Genomic DNA, 20,255 nt, shown 5'->3' with positions numbered 1-20,255 from the left:
AGAACACAGTGATTGCTCTGCCCATCTCCTGCTTTTGTCAACCTAATATATGGTATTTAAAGTAAAATACATTGCTTGTAAAATGTGACATTTTAGAGCCATTTTGGTATTAAGTGCTAAGCTTAACACATGCTGGTGGCATGAAAGGTCTAACTGGATCCAACTCACTTTAAATGAAAACATTGGGATGTCTGGAATATGCTCCAAGGGACCTGGCAAGCTGGATTCAAAGCCTTGCTCCAAACACCTGGAACTTGAAGTCTTTCAGGTAAAAGGCAAAAACGTCTGTTTAAGAAAGCTTTTGAAGAGTGTGAAAGTGTGGTAGAGGAGTTTAGTATGCACAGATGATTAATTTCCTCTTGGAAAGGTATATTTATGACAGCAGGATATTTATATTGAAATGTCTACATTAAAAAGTAGGATATTTATACTAGAATATCTACATTAAAATGCATAGTTCCTTCAAAATGAAATTTGACTATGTAATTCCTTAGTACTGAATAATGGCCACTGATCCTGCTTCACCAGAACCCAGTGTCTGACCTGGGGGTCTGATCCTGCTCCTGGCTGAGGTTTATCAGTATTCTTCCACAGGCACAGAACTGAACATAAAATCAAAAGACACTAACTGTCAAATCAACATCCTGCGAGATTTTGGAGGTTTTTCCCTTTTGTTTTTAAATTCTGAATTCCTAAAATGATTAAGTGCCTTAAATGCACACCAAAGCCAATCATTGATACCTTTAGATGTGAAAATATATCCCACAGGGACAGGCATATTTAGATGTTTTTTAAAGGCTACTGCTTAAAAAATTTAAATCTTTATAATCATATATATTTCCAGTGAACTGAATGAACTTTAAATAAACTGGTATGTCTGATTAGTAATCACCAATAATTAACAGTTGTCTCTCCCTTCTGCCAAAAAAACTATTGCAATTATACCATCCTTAAGGCTGTCACTCACAGTCACTTCTTAGAGAAAACAATATTACAATAAAATGTTTCGTTAACTCTTAGTGCAACATTCTCCACCAGTTGCACAGTGACCTGATAGTTGCATTAATTAGCACACCATGCTTGACTACAGAAATCATTTTTAGCTAATCAGGAGATGACAAGATAATGATAATAAAACCAGAGCATTTCTGGGTGATTTGAACATCAAAACAATCAATATTTCACTATTCAGTAACACTGTTTGGCAATTGGTGAGTCTGAACCACATCAGGATGGATGCAATTCCATATGGAATAGAGGGAAAAGTGCATGAGCCCCTCTTTTAATTCTACCAAATTATATATTGATTTTGAAAGCTCTTAAAGTTTTAATCTTTATAATTGCTATAATTGTAGAGTCAAGTTTGGTGGGCAAAATGTCCCTACAGAGGGTAGAGAATTCCAGTTCTGTCTTTCAGGATCAGTGCTTTACCCTCTATATATGACCCTCCAAACTAGGACCAAACCCTGCTCCCACCAAGACTAATAAATAAAAAAAAAGTATTTGGGAATTCCTGCCCACTTACAAACCAAATGATTTGGCTGCTGAGAACCAAAACACAACCTTATGAATACTTTTTAAAACACAACAAGAAAGCAACTTACACTTGGAATCAGATCCTGCAGGAGGACAAAGTTTTGGATATTGGGACTACTCAAGGACAGGCTGATGGCTCTGGGCTTTGTGCGGTGCATTACCCTGGGAATGTCTCCGCACGGATACGTGGACGCAGCCTCTCGCACTCCCACGGCCAGCTGTGTCTGGGACACAGTGCTGGTGCACTGAGCTCAGCCTCAGGGGAGGAAGGAGAAACTTATATATAGCTGCAGTGGGGACAAGCTGGTGGGTGCTTTTGAGAGTCTGTTTCAGCTCCCCCCGGCTGGAAAGTGCTGATGACATGGAAGTTGAAGGGGCTCAAAGCAGTGGGACAATGAAGAACCCTGTTCATCACTAAGGCATGCACAGACTGTGCCCCGCGACCTAAAAAACTAATTCTGCCTGCCAGAAGTTTGGTTTGGGTGGTTTTGTTTGTTTTGGGTTGTTTTTTCGCTCCGATTGAGTACACATTTCTCATTCTCATATGGAACTGATTCAGGGCGCTGAAGACTGCGCTGTCAAAATCTCACCCACAGCAACTATTCTCATTCTGTGCAGAAAACAAAGGAAACACAGATTGTATCGACTCTGATATTAGCAAGGGCAAAGCCTCATTGTCTCCGCAGAGGCCTGACGCAATCCAACGGGATGGGAGTGAGCAAAGCAACACAGAGCTGCCAGGGCCTGACCTGTGTTAAAGAGCAGAGTGGATATGGGGACACAACGGGACGGTGACACTCCGAAGGTCTCTTCATTGCCACCTTGGGTCTGCAGCTGCCTGGGTCATTCCAAAGGAACCCACCCATCAGACAGAGCACTGTTAATAACTAATGACTGTTTTTATGGCTTTATCCTGTGGGATCATCAGCGAAGTGACAACCTCAACAAAAAACCCAGAGGTTTGGCTCCTCGGCTGTTCTTCCAAAACGTGTTGCTGCTGCTGTTACAACATACCTGCTCCTCTTGTCAAAGGAAAGCTGCCCCCTCCACCTGGGTGAGGAAGCCATCTATGTGTGTCCTCAGGTTCTCAGCTCGCAGCCCCTTTGGAACCTCTGCCCAGAGCCATTCCTGACACCAGGAAAGGGGAACTGCACAGCTCAGAGCTGCCTCCAGCACTGGGCAGGATGGCAGCTCCAGGAGGGAGGTATCTCTCCCGGGAGATGAATGGCTGTCCTGGTCAGCCCAGGAGAGCCCAGCCTGCCTCAGGAATACAGCAGGACAGTGGAAGCAGACACAGGGAGTCCCGCTGGCACCCGCTGGCCCCACCACAGATGGCAGCTGGGCCCCAGGGAGTGACAGGCTCTTGATGGCAGCAGCACGTGTAGCATCTTCATGTGACATCCACAGGTGGGGTGGAGGGGAAAACAGTTTTTATCCGTTGCTATGGAGTCATGATTAGCTTGTATGTCTTCAGAGCCTGCCGAGGAGAAATGAAGGCTATTTTCTTATATAGATGTCATGAAATCAATCCTTGCAGAATTTCGGGAGTCAAAGGCTAAGCAGGTTTGCCTGAATACCTTCTGTCACTCAATACACAAATAAATCTAGCTGGGAGACCTAAAACCAGTGTCATTTTTCAGCCAGAGCTGATCACAAAAATTACTCTTTAGTCTCATTTGGAGCTGTTTCTGTGCACAGTAACGTACCAAACGTGTGTTCAATAAAACACAGCAATTATCTTCGCAGAAAATGAGCCTTAGAAAATTAAGGAAAAAAACACCCTTATTGCAAAGTACAGTGACTTCAGAAGAAACTTCTCTTATTCTCTCCAAACGCTAAAAGAAAACCTGATGTTCCTCTTTTAAAATGTGTCTGCCTCTAGGTCTTTGGCACAGGTTTGCTGATGGGAGGGCCGGCAATCTATTTAATGACTGCATTGACGTCAATAGCATAACTGAAATACTTACTAAGATGCATGAGTCCAACTTTCAGGGGGTGTGTGTTTGCAGGCGGGCGCAACACGCGAAACGGACTCTCGGCAGGAATGAACTCCCCCTGGAGAGCCGGGAAGGGCCTCGGGACTCCCCCCGCTGGCTCAGCTCCGCTAGCTTTTCCTGCAGGTAACTTTGAAAAGTTTACTTGGAAATGCTTGGGAGATTAAAAATCTCCCAAGCAGCAAGAATCACTTCATCATTCAACAGCCCTCATTTCACTCAGTCACGTCATTAATCTGATTATCTATCTGATTTCTGTCACAGTTTTGTTAAGTTTGTGAATAATCTGCATAATCCTAGCACTGCATCCTTTAAAAATAATATTTGTGGGTGATAATATTTATGGGAGGGCTACAGCACCACCGAATTTGTTGCGCACACAACCAGTTACTCTTTAGCTCAGCTGCTTGGTAACACGTGGTTCCTCTGCACTCTTGTAAAAGCGCAAAGCACCACATCTACTTGACTTTTACAATCACTTTCAAAATCAAAAGGTCAAATCTTCAGCCAAACTCACAGCAGAACAACAGAATTTCAAAATGAATCCTCTATTTTGTGTGCCCAGAGCATTCTCTGCACGCCAAGCAGAGGGAGGATGGTGCAAGAGCACCAGCTCCATACTAATTACCTGGGATTTATAGATATTTGTAACCTAGAGCTGACTTTGATGCATGGGGCTTGCTAACTCCTACAAAAAGTTGGGGGTCTCATTAGCACAAGCACCAGCATTATCCAGTCTTTGTTTATGCTTTATACAAATGTTCGTGCGCGAGTCTGTGTACATCTTACACCCACAGGAAAAATGAAAGAGTACAAGTTTTGAGGTCGTGTAAAGGCATGTGAGAAGTGCAGGCAAACGTGCAGATGTACAGGAAAGCAGAGGCTAAGGCACAAGCAAGAAAAACATCAGTCCTTTACTCCCATCCCCAGAGAGGAATTTTAACAAAGCTTTAATCCTGTGAGCCTGGAAAGCCCATGTGTGACATATCCCAAAAATGCTACACCCCCCATGCCTCAGACTGCACAGGGGGTGCAGGGTTTATTATATTGTTGGGTATATAATTAATTGTGAGGACAGACTATAATTACTCTGTGCTGAGAGTGTCCAAGGGGCACTGCCTGCTGCTGAGAAGAGTCTCTGCCAACCCCTCATTTATGTGCCACCTCTCCCTCGTGTACCTGGTCATCCAAGAGGCTTCTCAGTCCCAGTTGTATCATGACTAGGACAGTGTTTTCTCCTCTGTGACAGGGAGGAGGGGGCTTAGGTACCTCAGTGGCCAAGGTGAGGTGATAGCATGAGGAGCCTGTACTAGTCCAGGTGAAAACCAGCTACACAACCACTGTCAAGCCAAGGAAACAGCACCGATCCTGTGCTGAGCTGAGAGAAAGAATGGGGTAAAATACGAAAAAGTCCTGGGAATAAAATGAAGGGGAAAAAAAAAGATGGGGAAAAGTTTGTACCAAAAAGGCTGGAAGAATGGGAGTCTTAGACTGAAGGTGACAGCCAGTGAAAGATGATTTAATTCAGAGGGAAGACGGGTCAGTGACGTAAATAAATGTGGAAGAAAGAACAAAATTAAGTAGGAATGGTCAGACTTGTGCTGGTTAAAGATGTTATTAGTTGAATCCGTTGAATGGGAACTGCAGACCTTTCAGTGATGCCAGGGGAGGAGAGAGCTGAATCAAGAAGAGAAGGTGCTGATGGATTTGCTGAGCCCAAGGTAACACAGAATCACAGAATCACAGAATATGCAGAGTTGGAAGGGTCCCACAAGGATCATCCAGTCCAACCCTCAGCCCTGCACAGGACCATCCCCAAGAGTCACACCACGTGCTCCAGAGGATCATCCAAACACTCCTTGAGCTCTGGCAGCCTTGGTGCTGTGACCACTGCCCTGGGGAGCCTGTTCAGTGCCCAACCACTCTCTGGGGGAAGAACCTTTTTCTCAGCTGCCCTGACACAACTTCAGGCCATTCCCTTGGGCTCTGTCCCTGGTCCCCACAGAGCAGAGATCAGTGCCTACCCCTCCTGTTCCCCTCCCAAGGAAGTTGTGACTGCAGTGAGGTCTCCCCTCAAGGTCAATGAACATAACTGTGGCAGAGGTGGCATTTAAAAGAAACAAAGGGGGAATAGGAGAAAGAAATTGTCACAGCCACTTCTGTGAAGATGTGTTTGCACGATTGCTTCTGTAGCACTCGTTCATGACCCTGGCCCTGCACAGCTACACTCCGTGATGTTACACCCCACAGTATTCCCATTATCCTCTTGTGTGGAGTTCACCAGCTAATTAAGGATTTAGCTACAGTTCCATATTTCCGTGTTATGGATTCTCGGTTAATTCATAAAAGCCATTTTGCTCATTCCTGTGATCTGCACTTATAACAAAATAACAGGAAAAATCTGCCAGATTTACTTCAGCTGATACCAAGGACAAAACACAGGATGTTCAATATATATTCCTCTTCCTTCTCTGGCTGTGGTTACAAGGTTAAGAAAGCGCTGAAGTTCACAGTGACACCAGTAGCGGTTTTCAAGGCACTTTGTCCCATGAAAGACCTGGCCAGAAGTTTTCACACTTTCAAGAAAATGAAAGCATAAAAGAAAAAGAATTTCCTCATTTCTCCATAGCTCATTTATTTCACCACGGGCCTGGGTCCTCAGTGATGCAACACCAGCAACATATTTGGCTGCTCTTGGTTTGAAACAACGGACAAATCCTGAAAAATTCCAGCGGGAGTAAACAGCTGGCATGTATTCCTTGCAGTGCAAATGCTGGATGTAATTTGTCTCCCTCCAGGGTAATTTTATTAATGCAGGCTTGTTTGCTTTAAACCCCAAGTTCTGCTCTTCTCAGAACAGGATATAAATCACTCCACTAATGACAAATAAAAGGAGACATATATGAGGTGCTCACAGTGATGTCAATGCATTGTGGTAAATCCATGAATCAATGTGGGACATGAGAGAGCTAAAATAAAATTCCAAGCTTTGCCGACTAACCGACCTAGAGAATACAAACCCATTTCTTTCCAAAACACATTCTTTTATCTAGAGGGATGTAACGCAGCCTGGTCCCAATCAAAACACGACTGCTTCCTTCTGCAAAACTTTCAGGAAAAACTCTGCATCCTTTCAGCCACAGGAGCCATTGGCACTGAACTGGAAGTGTTCAGATAGGAAAATCTCTTCTTCTGTTCATAATTTCCAAATCAGAAGCCATCAAGGGAAAAAAAAGCTGAAAACACTGAAAAAAAAAATCTCTAAAAATCTCTGTTCTTGCTGCATTTAAATGGAAACTTCCTTCGAAAGTAAAGTGTTATGATTGCTAATAATGTCAATATTGACTGCTTTCATGTAGGAAATAACACAATTTCCCATCAATCTCAAAAATGTTTCTTCTTCCTACCTACAAAGTGCCACAATTTAATTAGTTTGTAATGATACAACTGACCTTTTTTTTTCTTCTTTCATGGGAAGACTTCATCTAAAAGCAGTTAAGATTGATGGTCAAGAACCCACTTACTTGAGGGCCCAGGAATCCAGCCTTTGCAGGGCAACAGAAAACTTGCTCTAAAATTATGTGTATCAAACCTTCAAGTCCCAAAGGAACTTTCATGTGTTCCCAGTATTAGAAGCTTGGGTCAGCTAAGAAGTAACAAGCATCATACTCATGTTGGAAATACTGTAGAAAAATGTCCCAAAAGTGTTAAAAAATTTGAAAGCAATTTTTTCCACAGAAAGTGCTAAGAAAATTAACCTAAAAATTCCTGGAAGGGCATTCTCTCCCTTTTATTATATTCTGTAACTTATATAAACAGAGCTGTGGAAAGCTTATGAGATTTTCCATTTTTTTTTTCACATGTGCACAAAATCAAAGTCTTGCTAAAACCAACTTCAAATAAGGTGATGAATTGCATTCCTGCTAGTTCTGACTCCACACTGTTCACAGACAGGGAGTGAAAGAGAAGTTTAAGATCATGTTGTCCAGTTCTGTTCCTGCATCAGAGGTTTCCACATCCCATTAGCAAGTTTGGTGGAACCTAATCTGGAAGTCTCCAGGACTCTACATGTCCCCTGAGAATAAATAATACACAGCATGAGAGGAAATGATAGTTATCCAGGCTTCACACGCTGTAAAAATTAAGGTTTATTAGTCCCTCCAAGCACATAATTATTGGAAAGGCTGAGATTAAACCTTACAGATGGGCACTGGTCCAAATCTTATCTCCTCCTTTGTGGGAACAACCTCTGAATTAGCCCAAGAAGGGCCAGCTCTGATCCTGAGCGGGGTCCCTCAGACCCTCAGCACTGCATGGCTAAACCAGGTGTTAAAATAAAGAAGGCTGTCCTAAGTCATCAGCAGCTACTTCTGCTCCTCATTCTCAGTACTCCACCCTGCCTGAGCAGCCCTCACACCTGCCCACCCCACCCTGCCTTGGTGCTGAGCCCCTTCGGGAGTCCCGTGGTCATCCAGGAGGAAGCAGAGGAAGTTTCCCCTCAGAAAGGTTTTTGGGGATTGCCATTTTTACACAGATCACATGGAAACAAACTGAAATAAACAGGATAAAAAAAACCCAAACCAAAAACCAGCTGTGTCTGAGCCTGTTCAAGGCTTGTAGGCTGGGGCTTGTCCAGGCTTGTGCACACAGGGACTCAGAACAGCAGTCACTGTGGCCATGACTATCAAACCAAAATCATGTTCATCTCCTAAGCTAATATACAAGGATAAACCCCAAACCAAACTATTAAACTAACAACATTTTGAACCTGATGGGTCTCTCATATTGGTTTTGCAGGATTAACCCAGAAGAAGCTCTGTGAGCCCAGAATTGCACCAGGGGAGGGGGCAGAGAAGCAGTTGGGAGTAAAACTGTGCAATATGTGTAGTCTGCATTTGGCAGGTGATTGGCAGGTGATTCCCGAAGTCCCACACGTACCTTGCAGGTTAACCCTGGACACAGGTGGCTGACTGGTGGCTGGAGATCTCCTACAAGGGATAGAGAATACTCTGTCAATAGGTATTATTTTATCATTCCAAACCCTGCTGGCAGTTCTGTCTACTCCCCCTGTTAAAAATCCTTTTTTCACTCTCACAAAGAAGCCCAAAACACTTTACAATGACCTGTTGAGCACTATGGGCAGACCTGTTAGGAAAACCCAAAGATATATGTCCCCTGGCTAGGCACACACACATGCTGGAAATGTGCCATCATCCCATGCTGTCTTTGCCACTTTCTGCTCAAAATACACCTGGAAGTCAGCAAGGGCCTGTCTCTGTGGCTGAAAGGGTCAGTGGCTTCCCCAGGGTCAAGGCCTTCTCCCAGAAAGCTTTTCCCTACAGAGACTGGAATGGACCCTGAACTAATATCGAATTGTTGTAAGGCAATGCCGTAGGTAAGGTCAGAAGTGTGTCTTTAAACCCTGCAGGTAACATTTGAATTGCTCCTGAAGTAAAAAGATGCTGCAGTCACCAGTGTTAAGCTCTGAAACAGCTGAAGGACATTTTTTTCACTGGGAGCAAAAATGTCATCAGCAAAGCCTGGATTTCAGAAGGACCAAAATCTATTTGAAAAACTGGTTCAAGTCAAGCCAAGAGGGTCTGAGTGGAAAAAGGTGCAGTATCTCTCCAAATGTCAACATAGTTCCCTGTGAGATTTGCCAAATAAAGCTGTTACTTTTTCAAGTTGAAACCATCATCAGAGACTTCTTTTTTAAAGGAGTTAAAAAGAGTTGACACCAAAATCAAGATACTTCAGTTTAGACTGAAGGCAGTACTTCAGGCTGACCAAAAATGAAACTTTGGGCTTCTGCTTCCCTAAGAAGTTTCAGATACATTTTAACTGCAGCCAGATTTCCCCACACTCTCTTTGCCAGCCTCCTAACCCCAATTTTTTGAGTCAGCCACTGAACTGAACATCCATTATTCGCCAGCTCTCCTTTGAAGCTAAAATCAAAGGAGGCGAGCGGCTCAATTCTGCTGCAATTGTAGCTCCGGGGGGTTCTTCAGAAGTGCTCCAGGAAGGCCTTGCTGCCCAGGTGAGATCTCTGGTTCCACCCTTGATCCCGGCCTCTGGACCCACCAGCAGCGTGGGGCTGGCTGGCCTCCACAGCCTGCTCCCACCAGCAGGCTCCCTGGGATTTCAAAGGCTTGACTGTTCTGGAGGGATGTGCAGGACCCAGATTCTTCGAAGGGTTCAGCACAGGGCACACGATTCTCTGAAAATCTGCCCTGACCTGCCTCTGCTGAGCCTTTGAAAAGGCAAATCTTGAAATCTCTCAAAAACAGAAACTCCCCAATAGGGACACAATGCCGCGGCTGCAGCGCTTCCAGTATCGGGGGAGATGTGCTCCAGGTATCTCCAAACCCTGAGCTGCACAGACATGCCTTTGGGGGGGCGGGGAGGCATGAACTGCTAGTCAGGAGGGTATTCCCCGCTCCAAAGCCTGGAAAGGGAACAACTGCTCCCGGCATCCTCCAGTTTATGGCCATGCCCATCCTGTTTTTGTGGCAACCAGGGCGCAGGCAACAGAGACACAGAGATGTGGCTTTCGACAGCAACATCTCTTCTTGGCCATCACTCCACTCAAGTGTTCACAGCTCCCCCTTCCCGCTCCTTCCCTCTTGCCGGTGGGCATGAAGAGCAGGCGCCGGATGCTTTCTGACCATGTCCTGGGCCACAACGGCCAAACTCCAGCACTCCAAACCCATTAATCATACTCTCCTCTTTTCCAATCAGGAAACTGCCTTAAGAATCCTGACGTTAAAGTCCAAAAAATACGACTGCTGGTTGTTTTTTTTTCCTCCAGCCCTTAACATTCATATTTTCCAGCAAATATGTGGGACAGCATCCTCTTTTTTCTTTCTCAGGCCAGAATGGGTGGAGGAGGAGGAAAAAAGAGGGGAGAGGAAGGGTTAAAGTAAAGCTGAGATTCTCATGATCCCCAGTGCAGAAGTTTAAGTAAAATATCACATATCATGAGACATATGATAAAATCATGAGCTGGCAGCACGGCTGTGACCCAGCAGAGCTGTTTGGAAACTGTGCGGGAAGCTCCTCAGCGCCTGGAAGCACATTCCGCCACAGATTTGGATGTTTGGCATATAATGGTTTAAACATTTAGCGACTTTTACTTTGGCTGGGCAAACGACTTTATACCTCAATCAAATCTGGGAATGTTTTCAAAAGGACACTGTAAGATGCCTGTGTGTCCTACAGGTTACGCCCTCGCTTCCTTCCGGCCCCGTCCAATTTCAGATTCCTCATTAGGAACTGCTGAAATGCTCGAGCTGTTCAAAAAAGCAAAGCTTAAAAAAAAAAAAAAGGAATCTATTTCAGCCATCTGTTTTTCTATTAACCTCCATCTTGGAATGCGGTGGTTCCTTCCCATCAAAATTTGCAAACAGAAATCAACAGGAGGAAAGCCTGGATAAAATGCTGGGCTTTATGTAAAATACAATACTGAGTTGGAAGGGAGAATGCAGAGCTCGTGGAGGGCCATCCAGGTGATGCCGCTCACACCTGCAGCAGTGAAGCAAGACCGTGGTGTCCCCCTGGAATGGATTTTTGCACCTCATCCTTTGCTTCTGGAGCCAGCAGGATGCTTGGAGTGAGCAGTGCCTGCCAGTCTCAGGGTGGGATAAATGGGATGGGTGGGTGTGCAGGCAACATCGCCAGGAATGAATGATGTTGGTATCACGCAAAACAGCTCTCTTGGGGCAAAACAGGCCAGAAGATGATGATGACTGGCTCAGTATAAATAGGCAAGGGGAAACAGTGGTTCCGGACAAAGGCATAAAAAAGGGTTTGTTTGGTTTCTCCTGTTCAGCAGGTACAAAACCCAACATTCTTCTCTGAGAGCATCACCTTCCCCACTCAGAGCAAAGGAAGCGATGTGGGATCCCTGGCTGTAGGTGGCACAGGCCAGTTCCCTGGGCAGCCCCCATGGAGCCGAGCTGCAGGACACTGCTGCCTGCCCTGCCAGAAAATTCTTGCTGTCCCCAGAGCCTTATGCATGGGGTCTTCATCCTTGGCATCTGCCATGAACAACTCCCTTGTGAATCAGTGATGGAAATGCAGGGCAGGACCATGGCTTGACTCAACAGCGATGATGTCTCTGCTCTTAGCTGGGCACCTGTGGAACACTTGGGTGGCAAAGTGAGGAAGATCATGGAATTGTCTAGGTTGGAAGAGACCTCTAAGATCACCAGGTCCCACCCAGCATTGCCAAGGCCACCATTAAACCATGTCCCCAAGAGCCACATCCACACGTCTTTTAAATTCCCCCAGGGACAGGGACTCCACCACTGCCGTGGGCAGCTGTGCCAGGGCTGGACAAAACTTTATGTGAAGAAATTCTTCCTGATATTAAAATAAACCTCTCCTGGCACACCTTGAGGCCGTTTCCCCCTGTCCTGTCCCTTGTTCCCTGGGAGCAGAGCCCAACCCCCACCTGGCTTCACCGTCCTGTCAGGGAGTTGCAGAGAGCCAGAAGGTCCCCCCTGAGCCTCCTTTCCTCCAGGCTGAGCCCCTCCAGCTCTCTCAGCCACTCCTGGTGCTCCAGACCCTTCCTCAGCTCCGTTCCCTTCTCTGGACATACTCCAGCCCCTCATTGTCTTTTTTTGTGGTGAGGGGGGGCCTAAAACTGAACCCAAGATTGGAGGTGCGCATCAGACAGAGCACACGAGCCGAAACACTTCGCTCCCTGCTCGGGGAGGAGGTGAGGACTGTGAGGGGCTGAGGGACTGACGCCATGAGGGGCTGAGGGGATGGACGCCACTAGGGGAGAGGACATGGCGCCCCCTGGCGTCTCGCGCAAACCGAGGCGGGCGAGCCGGGCGGGGGCGATGGAGGAGCCCTCAGGCACAGCCTTCCCCGGCCCCCGCCCGGCCCCCCGGCTCCTTCTCCGGGCAAACTTAAGGGAACTTAAAAAGGGAACTTAAAAAGCCAGGCTTACTTGTTGGAGGTGCCGTGTAAATTGGTGAGGAGCGTGAAGTTGTTCCTCACGCTTCTTAGGCTGGCCAGCACCTGAGGGAGACAAAACCACAGGCGTCACCTTCTCCACTTTAGTGCTTTAAAAACAATTTTAGAGGCCAATACGCCACCAACTCACCTGGGCGAAAGGTGTGACAATCAGGTCGTCGCCGTGCCTAATAAAAAATGGAGAAATTGTATAAATTGATGTATAAATTTACCCTCAAAAAGAGCAAAATTCACCTCCGGGAATGAGTGTTTTCCTCATGCCACAAAAACACACGAACCCACGCAGCGTTTATTTAACACCACATAAAACGTTGCTCCTAATGGAAAGGTCACAGTGTATATCCAAAACAACCTGGCTGGAGCGAGTGTTCGGATTGGGAACACCAGGCAATAAAAGCCAGGAAATTCAAAAGTTAAGGCTCTCGCTTGCACCGTGGTGGAAAAAAAAACATAATGGTGTGGGGAAAGGTCACCTTTGAATTTCCTGGCTTTTGTTGATCTCTGTCGCAGTCTTTAATGTTATTCAGACGCCGGGTTTTGTCTGAATGTTTTCATCATGGAAGATTTGAGCAGAAGTTCTGAGCAAAATATATCACCACCATTGATAAGAGAGAATTTTTTTTGGTGATATTATATATAGTACTTGTGTGTGTATGGAAAATCCAGTATGATTTACCTATCTGAGGGATGGTGGGGTATAGAATAACCAAATCATGGAATGATTTGGGTTGGAAGGGACCTTAAAGCCCATCCAGTCCCACCCCCTGCCATGGGCAGGGACATCTTCCACTAGACCAGGTTACTCCAAGCTGGCCTTGGACACTTCCAGGAATGGGGCAGCCACAGCTTCTCTGGGTAACCTGTGCCAGGGCCTCCCCACCCTCACAGGGAAGAATTCCTTCCCAGTGTTCCATCTAGCCCTGCCCTCTGGCAGTGGGAAGCCATTCCCCCTTGTCCTGTCACTCCTTGTCAGGCAATGTTGAGTGGGACCTGGTGATCTTAGAGGTCTCTTCCAACCTAAACAAAGGGCTCTCTTGGAGCCCCTTTAGGCATTAGAAGGGGCTCTGAGGTCTTCCTGAAGCAATGTTGTAACCAATTATGTGATTAATCCCATAGAACAACAGGATCCCCCCCGAACAAGGGCAGAACAGGCTGCAGGCTGCCATGGGCACCTCTGGAGATGTGTCCACCACTGCTTGACTCCTCCAAAGGAGTACTGTCCCTGCCTGTGCTACCACAGAGCTCATCCCCTGTCAGTATCAGTGCTGCTAAGTCTACATTTTAATTAAAATTGTCTCAACACTAATGTCAAAATCAAGTTGGTGTGGGGGTGCTGGTTTCCCCAAGTGCTGCTGGAGCCTCGATGCCTGCAGGGAATGGACAACTTGACTAAAGGGAGCCATGAGTTTGGGAGAAATGATGGGATTCCCCCGCCCCAGCACACTGCTGGGAACACGGGGTAATTGTTTAAATCCACCGTTTACACCAAACATGGCATTTGCATAATCTGGAGTGGTTACTTTGGTAAACATTTACTACATGTTAACTCACAGCAGGGATATTCTCTTTCAGGAGAATTCTCATGGATCTTGCTAATATTTAGTTCTCCATTTTGTGACAGAACTCGCAGGGCTTTTTCGCAACAGCTCAACTTTTTTTACAAGCACCTTTTTTATAGCTTAATGGTCACTTTAAAACTTTAAACTGGGACTTTCAAAATAAAGGGCTGCAAATCCAGGGCACTCATTTAAGCTGCAGGCTCTGTGTGTATTGATCCTCTTGAGCTCAGCCATCTGTCTTGGCTCATTTTGCGCTTGGTTCTAGCAAGCAGCTGCTAACACTAAACAGGATGGGGAAGAGCTATATGTAAATAGAAGTACAGTACAACTTCTCTGTTATTTGAGGATATGGATTTGAAAGTTCTTCTGCTAAATTATGGAGAAAATGGGAATGTTTTAAGGATGGGATGGGAGGAGGGTGTTGGATCTGCCTTGGCAGACTGTAAAACCACCCGTCTTGGGCGCTCCAGCTGTGAAATATGAGTGTACCACCCATAAGTCCTCTTAACAGAGCTCTGAGGATTATAGCAGCCACGTGAAGTTCTTAGTGAGCCGAATTTCTGCTTACTGTTCACTTGGGAGAGAAGAGTTCCTGGACATGGTCTTTGGTGATAAGTCGTAATCGCTGTCGGATCTGTACAGGAACGACTCCCGGCGCTGGCTGTGGCCTGGGAACGTTGTGTGCAATACGAGTCCTGATGAGGAGCTGGCCTGCGGGTCCAGCGGGCTGCGACCTGGGGACGGGCCATTTTCCACATCGAAGCTGTGAACAAAGCACATACTGTGTGTCACACGTCTGCCAAAACAGGTGTTTCAGTGCCTGTGTTACATTTGCATTGCTCACACCATGTCATTTGCTCAGTACAGGAGATGCAGGGCTGCATTTACTGCAGCCTCTCGCTGGCATGTTTCTATTGTATCAAGCAGGAGTCTGCGTGACAATAAAACATTTACACCGGAGGGCTCTTTCCTGGCTGCATCTGCTCAGGCTTCCTTTGGCCTGAATTTCTCTTGGCTCAGCACAGCTTCTGTGGCTCTCAGCATGAACACACAGCAGCTGAAGAGGGCAGGGTTAGGTTAGAGATTAGGGAGAAATTCCTCCCTGTGAGGGTGGTGAGGCCCTGGCACAGGTTGCCCAGAGAAGCTGTGGCTGCCCCATCCCTGGAAGTGTCCAAGGCCAGGCTGGACAAGGCTTGGAGCAACCTGGGCTAGTGGAAGGTGTTCCTGCCCATGGCAGGGGGGTGTAACGAGATGAGCTTCCAACCAAACCATTCCAGAATTCCATTATTCTAAACAACATCACCAATCTCTGGAGCTCTCCGCACTCCACCCTCATGGATGTTTGCACAAGTCAAGGGGTTCCATCTGCCAAATCTCACTCCAAGCCTTACAAGCATAACAGGCACTAAAGACACTACAACATGACACCCCCCCTCCAGCCCAGCTCTGTCCCCATCCACTCTGGAACAAACTTTTGAAATCTTGCAAAGTTGGCAAGAACTTGGCAGTTGTGTGAGATGGATGCCCAAGTCTCTTCCCAGCCACAGCTCACGTTTTAGCCATTCAGGGTATTAGTTCAGTGAATTTTAAACAGCTGGGATTAAAAATAAATTAAAAAGAAAAACTCCAAATCTCCCGTCACCGTTTCCATTATACACCCACTTTCTTAAGGTTTCATAACTTGGCTGCTGTAATCTGTGGCTGAAATCACCCTGGATACTTTAACAAGTGACACCCCTCGTAAACCCTGAAAATAAGCAGGTTGGACTCCTTTGCTTGGGCATTTGGACCTGATATAAATACCAGATGTGTGACCATGCCCCAGTGAAGCCAAATGAAATAAGGCTGCATTCAGGATGAATTTTCTTGCCTTTGGAACTTTGAGGCTTCACCTCACTTACAGTGAGAGCTCAGTTCTCGCTTCTCAATGCCACATACCACTCCCCATTCCTAATGTTCTCCCAATTTATTGCTCCTGCTGGGCCCTGGCTATGATACCAAGCTGTGGTCCCTGCCATGAATTTCTCCATCCCTCCCAACTGCTGCCTCCTCCAGTGCTTTAATCTAGAAGATCTCCTCAGCACAGTGGCAGGGAAGGCCCTGGCTCTCCCTCTGCTCTGCAGCTCTGCTTTAACTGCTGCAGGAGGAGCAGATAAAGTATTAGCTTAAAAAAAATATTAGTATTAAAAAATAACAACTGACGACGGCAATGACAGACCAGCTCTGCTGGAGGTTACTCTGCTCCTTGTGGTTGCAGACAGATGGTGACTACTTTGGTCTTATGCTATTTGGTCCCACATGTGGTTCCTCCAGAATTAAGAAATGCATGAGAACATGCATTTAAGTAATGCAATTAAAAAAATGCATGAGCACACCGGCAAGGATTTTTAGATCCTTTGGAAATGCAAAGGTAGGACATCAGTGTAACACAGTACACATTGAAGAGATTCCTACATCCACCACCCCTCACTGGAGTGTTTACTTACCCAGCTGCTGAAGTGCATCTTGAAACTGGTAATGGCTCAATTAATGTTCTTTGCTTTTACTCTTTGTTATCTGCCCTTTTACCAAAGGCAGGCTGAGTACACTTTATTTGTACCCACAGAGTACTCAACAGAAGAAACTCAGCCCTGTAACTATGGCATCTACAAACAACAGCCAGATAATAATTATTCCATACCTATTCAGAAAATTAACTCTGATTACTCAAAACATTGTTGCAAAACCATCAGTTGGGAACATTCAGTTTACTGACACAAATGGAAATTCAGCTCTGAACTGAGCTAAGAATTTAGCCAAGCAGAGCTTCTACTGGATGTTTGATACCTGCTGCTCACTGGTGGGCATCAGCAACTGGTTTGGGAGAAAAAGTCCACAATTTAGAGGTTTAAAAAGTGTGTAAGAGGTGAAGACAGGAGGCAGGGAGCAAGGCTGATGAGGGATCTTTGCAAAGACAACTACTCTGCAGCAAAGTAAGTTTAGGAAGAGGGGAGCACGGCCTCTGTGCCTTGAGATAGGTGGAAGATACTCAAAACCTCTTTTCATTCCCTCCGTTAACATAAAAACAAGCTCTTTGCTAGCCTAGGCCTATCCTGAGTCACACTTGCAGAAAGTCCCACCTAAGTCATAGGGATTTTCAATATCTTTGGAGGGCATGAACACTTTAGTAGCTGGAGGCATAGGAAGGACCCTGTTGCTCTGTGACCTGGGTCAAAGGCACAGCTCCATCTCCTTTTTCCTTCAGCATTTTTAAATAAACCGGGATGTTAACGAGTTGAAGAGGAAAGGAGGTGACAGCAGGTGGCAGGAGTTAGCTGCAGCTGGCTCCGACAGGCAGCGAGGGGACACTGGCCTTGGACCTGGGGAAAGCTGTGACTGAGACACAGTGATGAACAGTGAACACGGTAATGAACGGTAATGAACAGACACACAATGGTGAGCCAGGAGAAATCACTGCAAAACACAGCGAGGTTTTTCCTGAGTCACTCTGCAAAACAAAGGAAATTAATAAAAGCAACCCCCAACTGTCCAAATTCTGCAGTTTTACTGTAACAGTTACAATATCATAGAACCATGGAATATCCTGAGCTTGAAGGAACCCAGAGGGATCATCCAGTCCAACTCCTGGCCCTGCACAGGACACCCCAACAATCCCAGCCTGTCCTTGAGAGTGGTGTCCAAACACTCCTTGAGCTCTGTCAGCCTTGGTGCTGTGATCACTGCCCTGGGGAGCCTGTTCAGTGCCCAACCACTCTCTGGGGGAAGAACCTTTTCCTAAGATTCAGCCTAACCCTCTCTTGACACAACTTCAGGCCATTCCCTCTGGTCCTGTCACTGGTCATTCGAGAGAATAAATCATTGCTGCCCCTTTATTTCCCCTTGACAGGAAGCTGCAGCTCCTCATGAGGTCTCCCCTCACCCTCCTCCAGGATGAACAAGCCAAGTGCCCTCAGATGTTCCTCTCATGGCTTCCCCTCCAGACCCTTTACCAGCATCGGGAACATACTGTCTCTGGATTACCATTGCCCATGAATAGTCTTGGAATGTGGCAAAATTTGGCAAAAAGACTGCAAAATAGGATTGTGCTGTGATTTGGATGTAATTGAGTCATCTGAATAATCATTGCAAGTCAAATGGTTTCCACGAGAGCTGTGCAGCCCCACAGTTTGCTCTGTAGTATGAAACACAAACACATTTCAGCCCATCAGACAAGGCAGGCTTGTAGTTTTCTTGTTTATGTTGGGAATCGACACTTCTCCTGCAGATGACAGCACTGACTCTCCAAGAGGGCTCACCATCTGCTTTGCCTTCCCAGACTCATTCCTGAGGACATTACTCTCAATCTTCTAACTACAGTACCACCCTTACGATGGTCTCAAATAGGTTTCCAAAATACAGAGGTTTGGGCAGACTCTGATAATTATAAAGATCCTCTCACAATCAGTGGAGCCTTGTATGTCACCAAGACATCCACCGGGATTCTTATCACCATTAGCAATGAAAAATGCTGTTCCTTACACCTCGGACTTATGCAGGCATGACTGCTTGGCCCTGCTATGTAATGCTGTGCCCCTGTTACCCATTATGAGAACAGCTTGCTGCTTTTTCTAAATAATCTTCCACGTGGAAAGGCCTGTGCTTGAAATCATCGGCACTTAATAAAGTAGGGTTGGACACATCATTGGCATGCCGGAGCCTGGCACAGGTACAGGGCTCCCCAGGTATCAGTGACCTGCTTCCCCTCCTGAGCTTCTCCCATCGAGGGGAAAACCTTGTTGCTCTCAAGAGCCACTCAAAAGTGTTCAAATGCTTCTGCTAGGTTTGTCCATCATGTTGTTCCTAACGTTTTTATCCAGGTGAGACCCCACCTGCAGTGCTGCCTCCAGCTCTGGGGAACAACACCAGAAAGATGTGGAGCTGCTGGAGCAAGTCCAGAGGAGGCCACAGAGATGTTCCAAGGGCTGAAGCCCCTCTGCTCTGGAGACAGGCTGGGAGAGCTGGGGGTCTTCACCTGGAGAAGAGAAGGCTCCAGGGAGACCTTAGACCCTCTTCCAGCGCCTAAAGGGGCTCCAAGAGAGCTGGAGAGGGATTTTGGACAAGGGCCTGGAGGGACAGGACACAGGGAATGGCTTCCCACTGCCAGAGGGCAGAGTTAGGTGGGATATTGGGAAGGAATTCTCCCCTGTGAGGGTGGTGAGGCCCTGGCACAGGTTACCCAGAGCAGCTGTGTCTGCCCCGTCCCTGGAAGTGTCCAAGGCCAGGTTGAACAGGGCTTGGAGCAACCTGGTCTGGTGGAACGTGTCCCTGCCCATGGCAGGGGGTGGAATGAGTTGATCTTTAAGGTCCCTTCCAACCCAAACCATTCTGGGATTCTGTGATCTCCAGAGCATGAACCCCCGAGCCGCCCAATGTAGAGCCACCAGCCCCCTGCAGTCCCTCCCCAGCACTGTATCACAGCTGCCTGGCACAGAACACAGCAGAGCTTCTGAAGTGTTTGTAACATAAACTGTCATCTGCTGCTAAACATGTAATTAAGCCTCTGCATGTATCGAAAAGCAAAAATATATGTTTACTTGACTTTGTAATCTCCAAATATAAAAGTTCAGGGCCAGGTTGGACAGGGCTTGGAGCAATCCAGTCTAGTGGAAGGTGTCCCTGCCCATGGCAGAGGGGTGGAATGAGGTGGTTTTTAAGGTCTCTTCCAAATCAAACCATTCTGTGATTCTATGGTCCACTTTTTTCTAGCAGCTCCCCTGTTCAGTGCATATAAAGGAGGCAGAATAACCATGGCCACAGTCATTACCTTGCCCTTGCCTTTGAATGCCGGTTTGCCTGATTTCAACACTCAGAGCCCAAAACAGACCTGAGAGCTGGTGGTGCTCCCTTTGCAACCCCAGATCCATCCTCAGCATAGCTCAAAGATAACAATGAGTATCCAGAGCCAGAGCCCTCCCAGCTCTCTAGCAGAACTCATCAGCAGCACCCTGGGGAGGCTCACGGTTTGCACAGCAGCAAATGTCAAGGACAGCATCCAGCACTGTGCTGTGCCAGCTGCACCTCGTGCCATGTCGGAACAGCCTCCGGGAGACGACTGGAAAAGTACAGAGGGAGGTAAAAATGAGTTGGGATTTTCTTTTAGCATGAAAGGTTCCAACAAATTTAATCCTTTTCATGTTTACTACAG

The 20,255-nt window shown here is 46.6% G+C and overlaps 1 protein-coding gene across 4 annotated transcripts in view; it reads right to left on the bottom strand.

Annotated features, from left to right (window-relative positions):
• Positions 1 to 20,255, bottom strand: part of PDE4B (phosphodiesterase 4B) — a 174,557-nt gene that overhangs the window by 46,223 nt on the left and 108,079 nt on the right. For 3 of the 4 annotated variants that reach the window (XM_017805474.1, XM_017805476.1, XM_017805477.1), the window contains 4 exons: positions 14,640 to 14,834; positions 12,643 to 12,679; positions 12,487 to 12,557; positions 8,469 to 8,518 (listed from right to left, as the gene is read on the bottom strand). In XM_017805474.1, coding sequence (XP_017660963.1) covers positions 8,469 to 8,518; positions 12,487 to 12,557; positions 12,643 to 12,679; positions 14,640 to 14,834 — 353 coding nt within the window. The remainder of the gene's footprint in view (positions 1 to 8,468; positions 8,519 to 12,486; positions 12,558 to 12,642; positions 12,680 to 14,639; positions 14,835 to 20,255) is intronic. The other variant, XM_017805481.1, reaches the window with a different exon arrangement.

Source organism: Lepidothrix coronata, unplaced genomic scaffold, assembly GCF_001604755.1.
Source record: "Lepidothrix coronata isolate B3197 unplaced genomic scaffold, Lepidothrix_coronata-1.0 Scaffold12, whole genome shotgun sequence".
Taxonomy (NCBI): Eukaryota; Metazoa; Chordata; class Aves; order Passeriformes; family Pipridae; genus Lepidothrix; species Lepidothrix coronata.
Note: the sequence above shows the minus strand (reverse complement) of the source record. Positions and strands in the feature narration are given on the sequence as shown.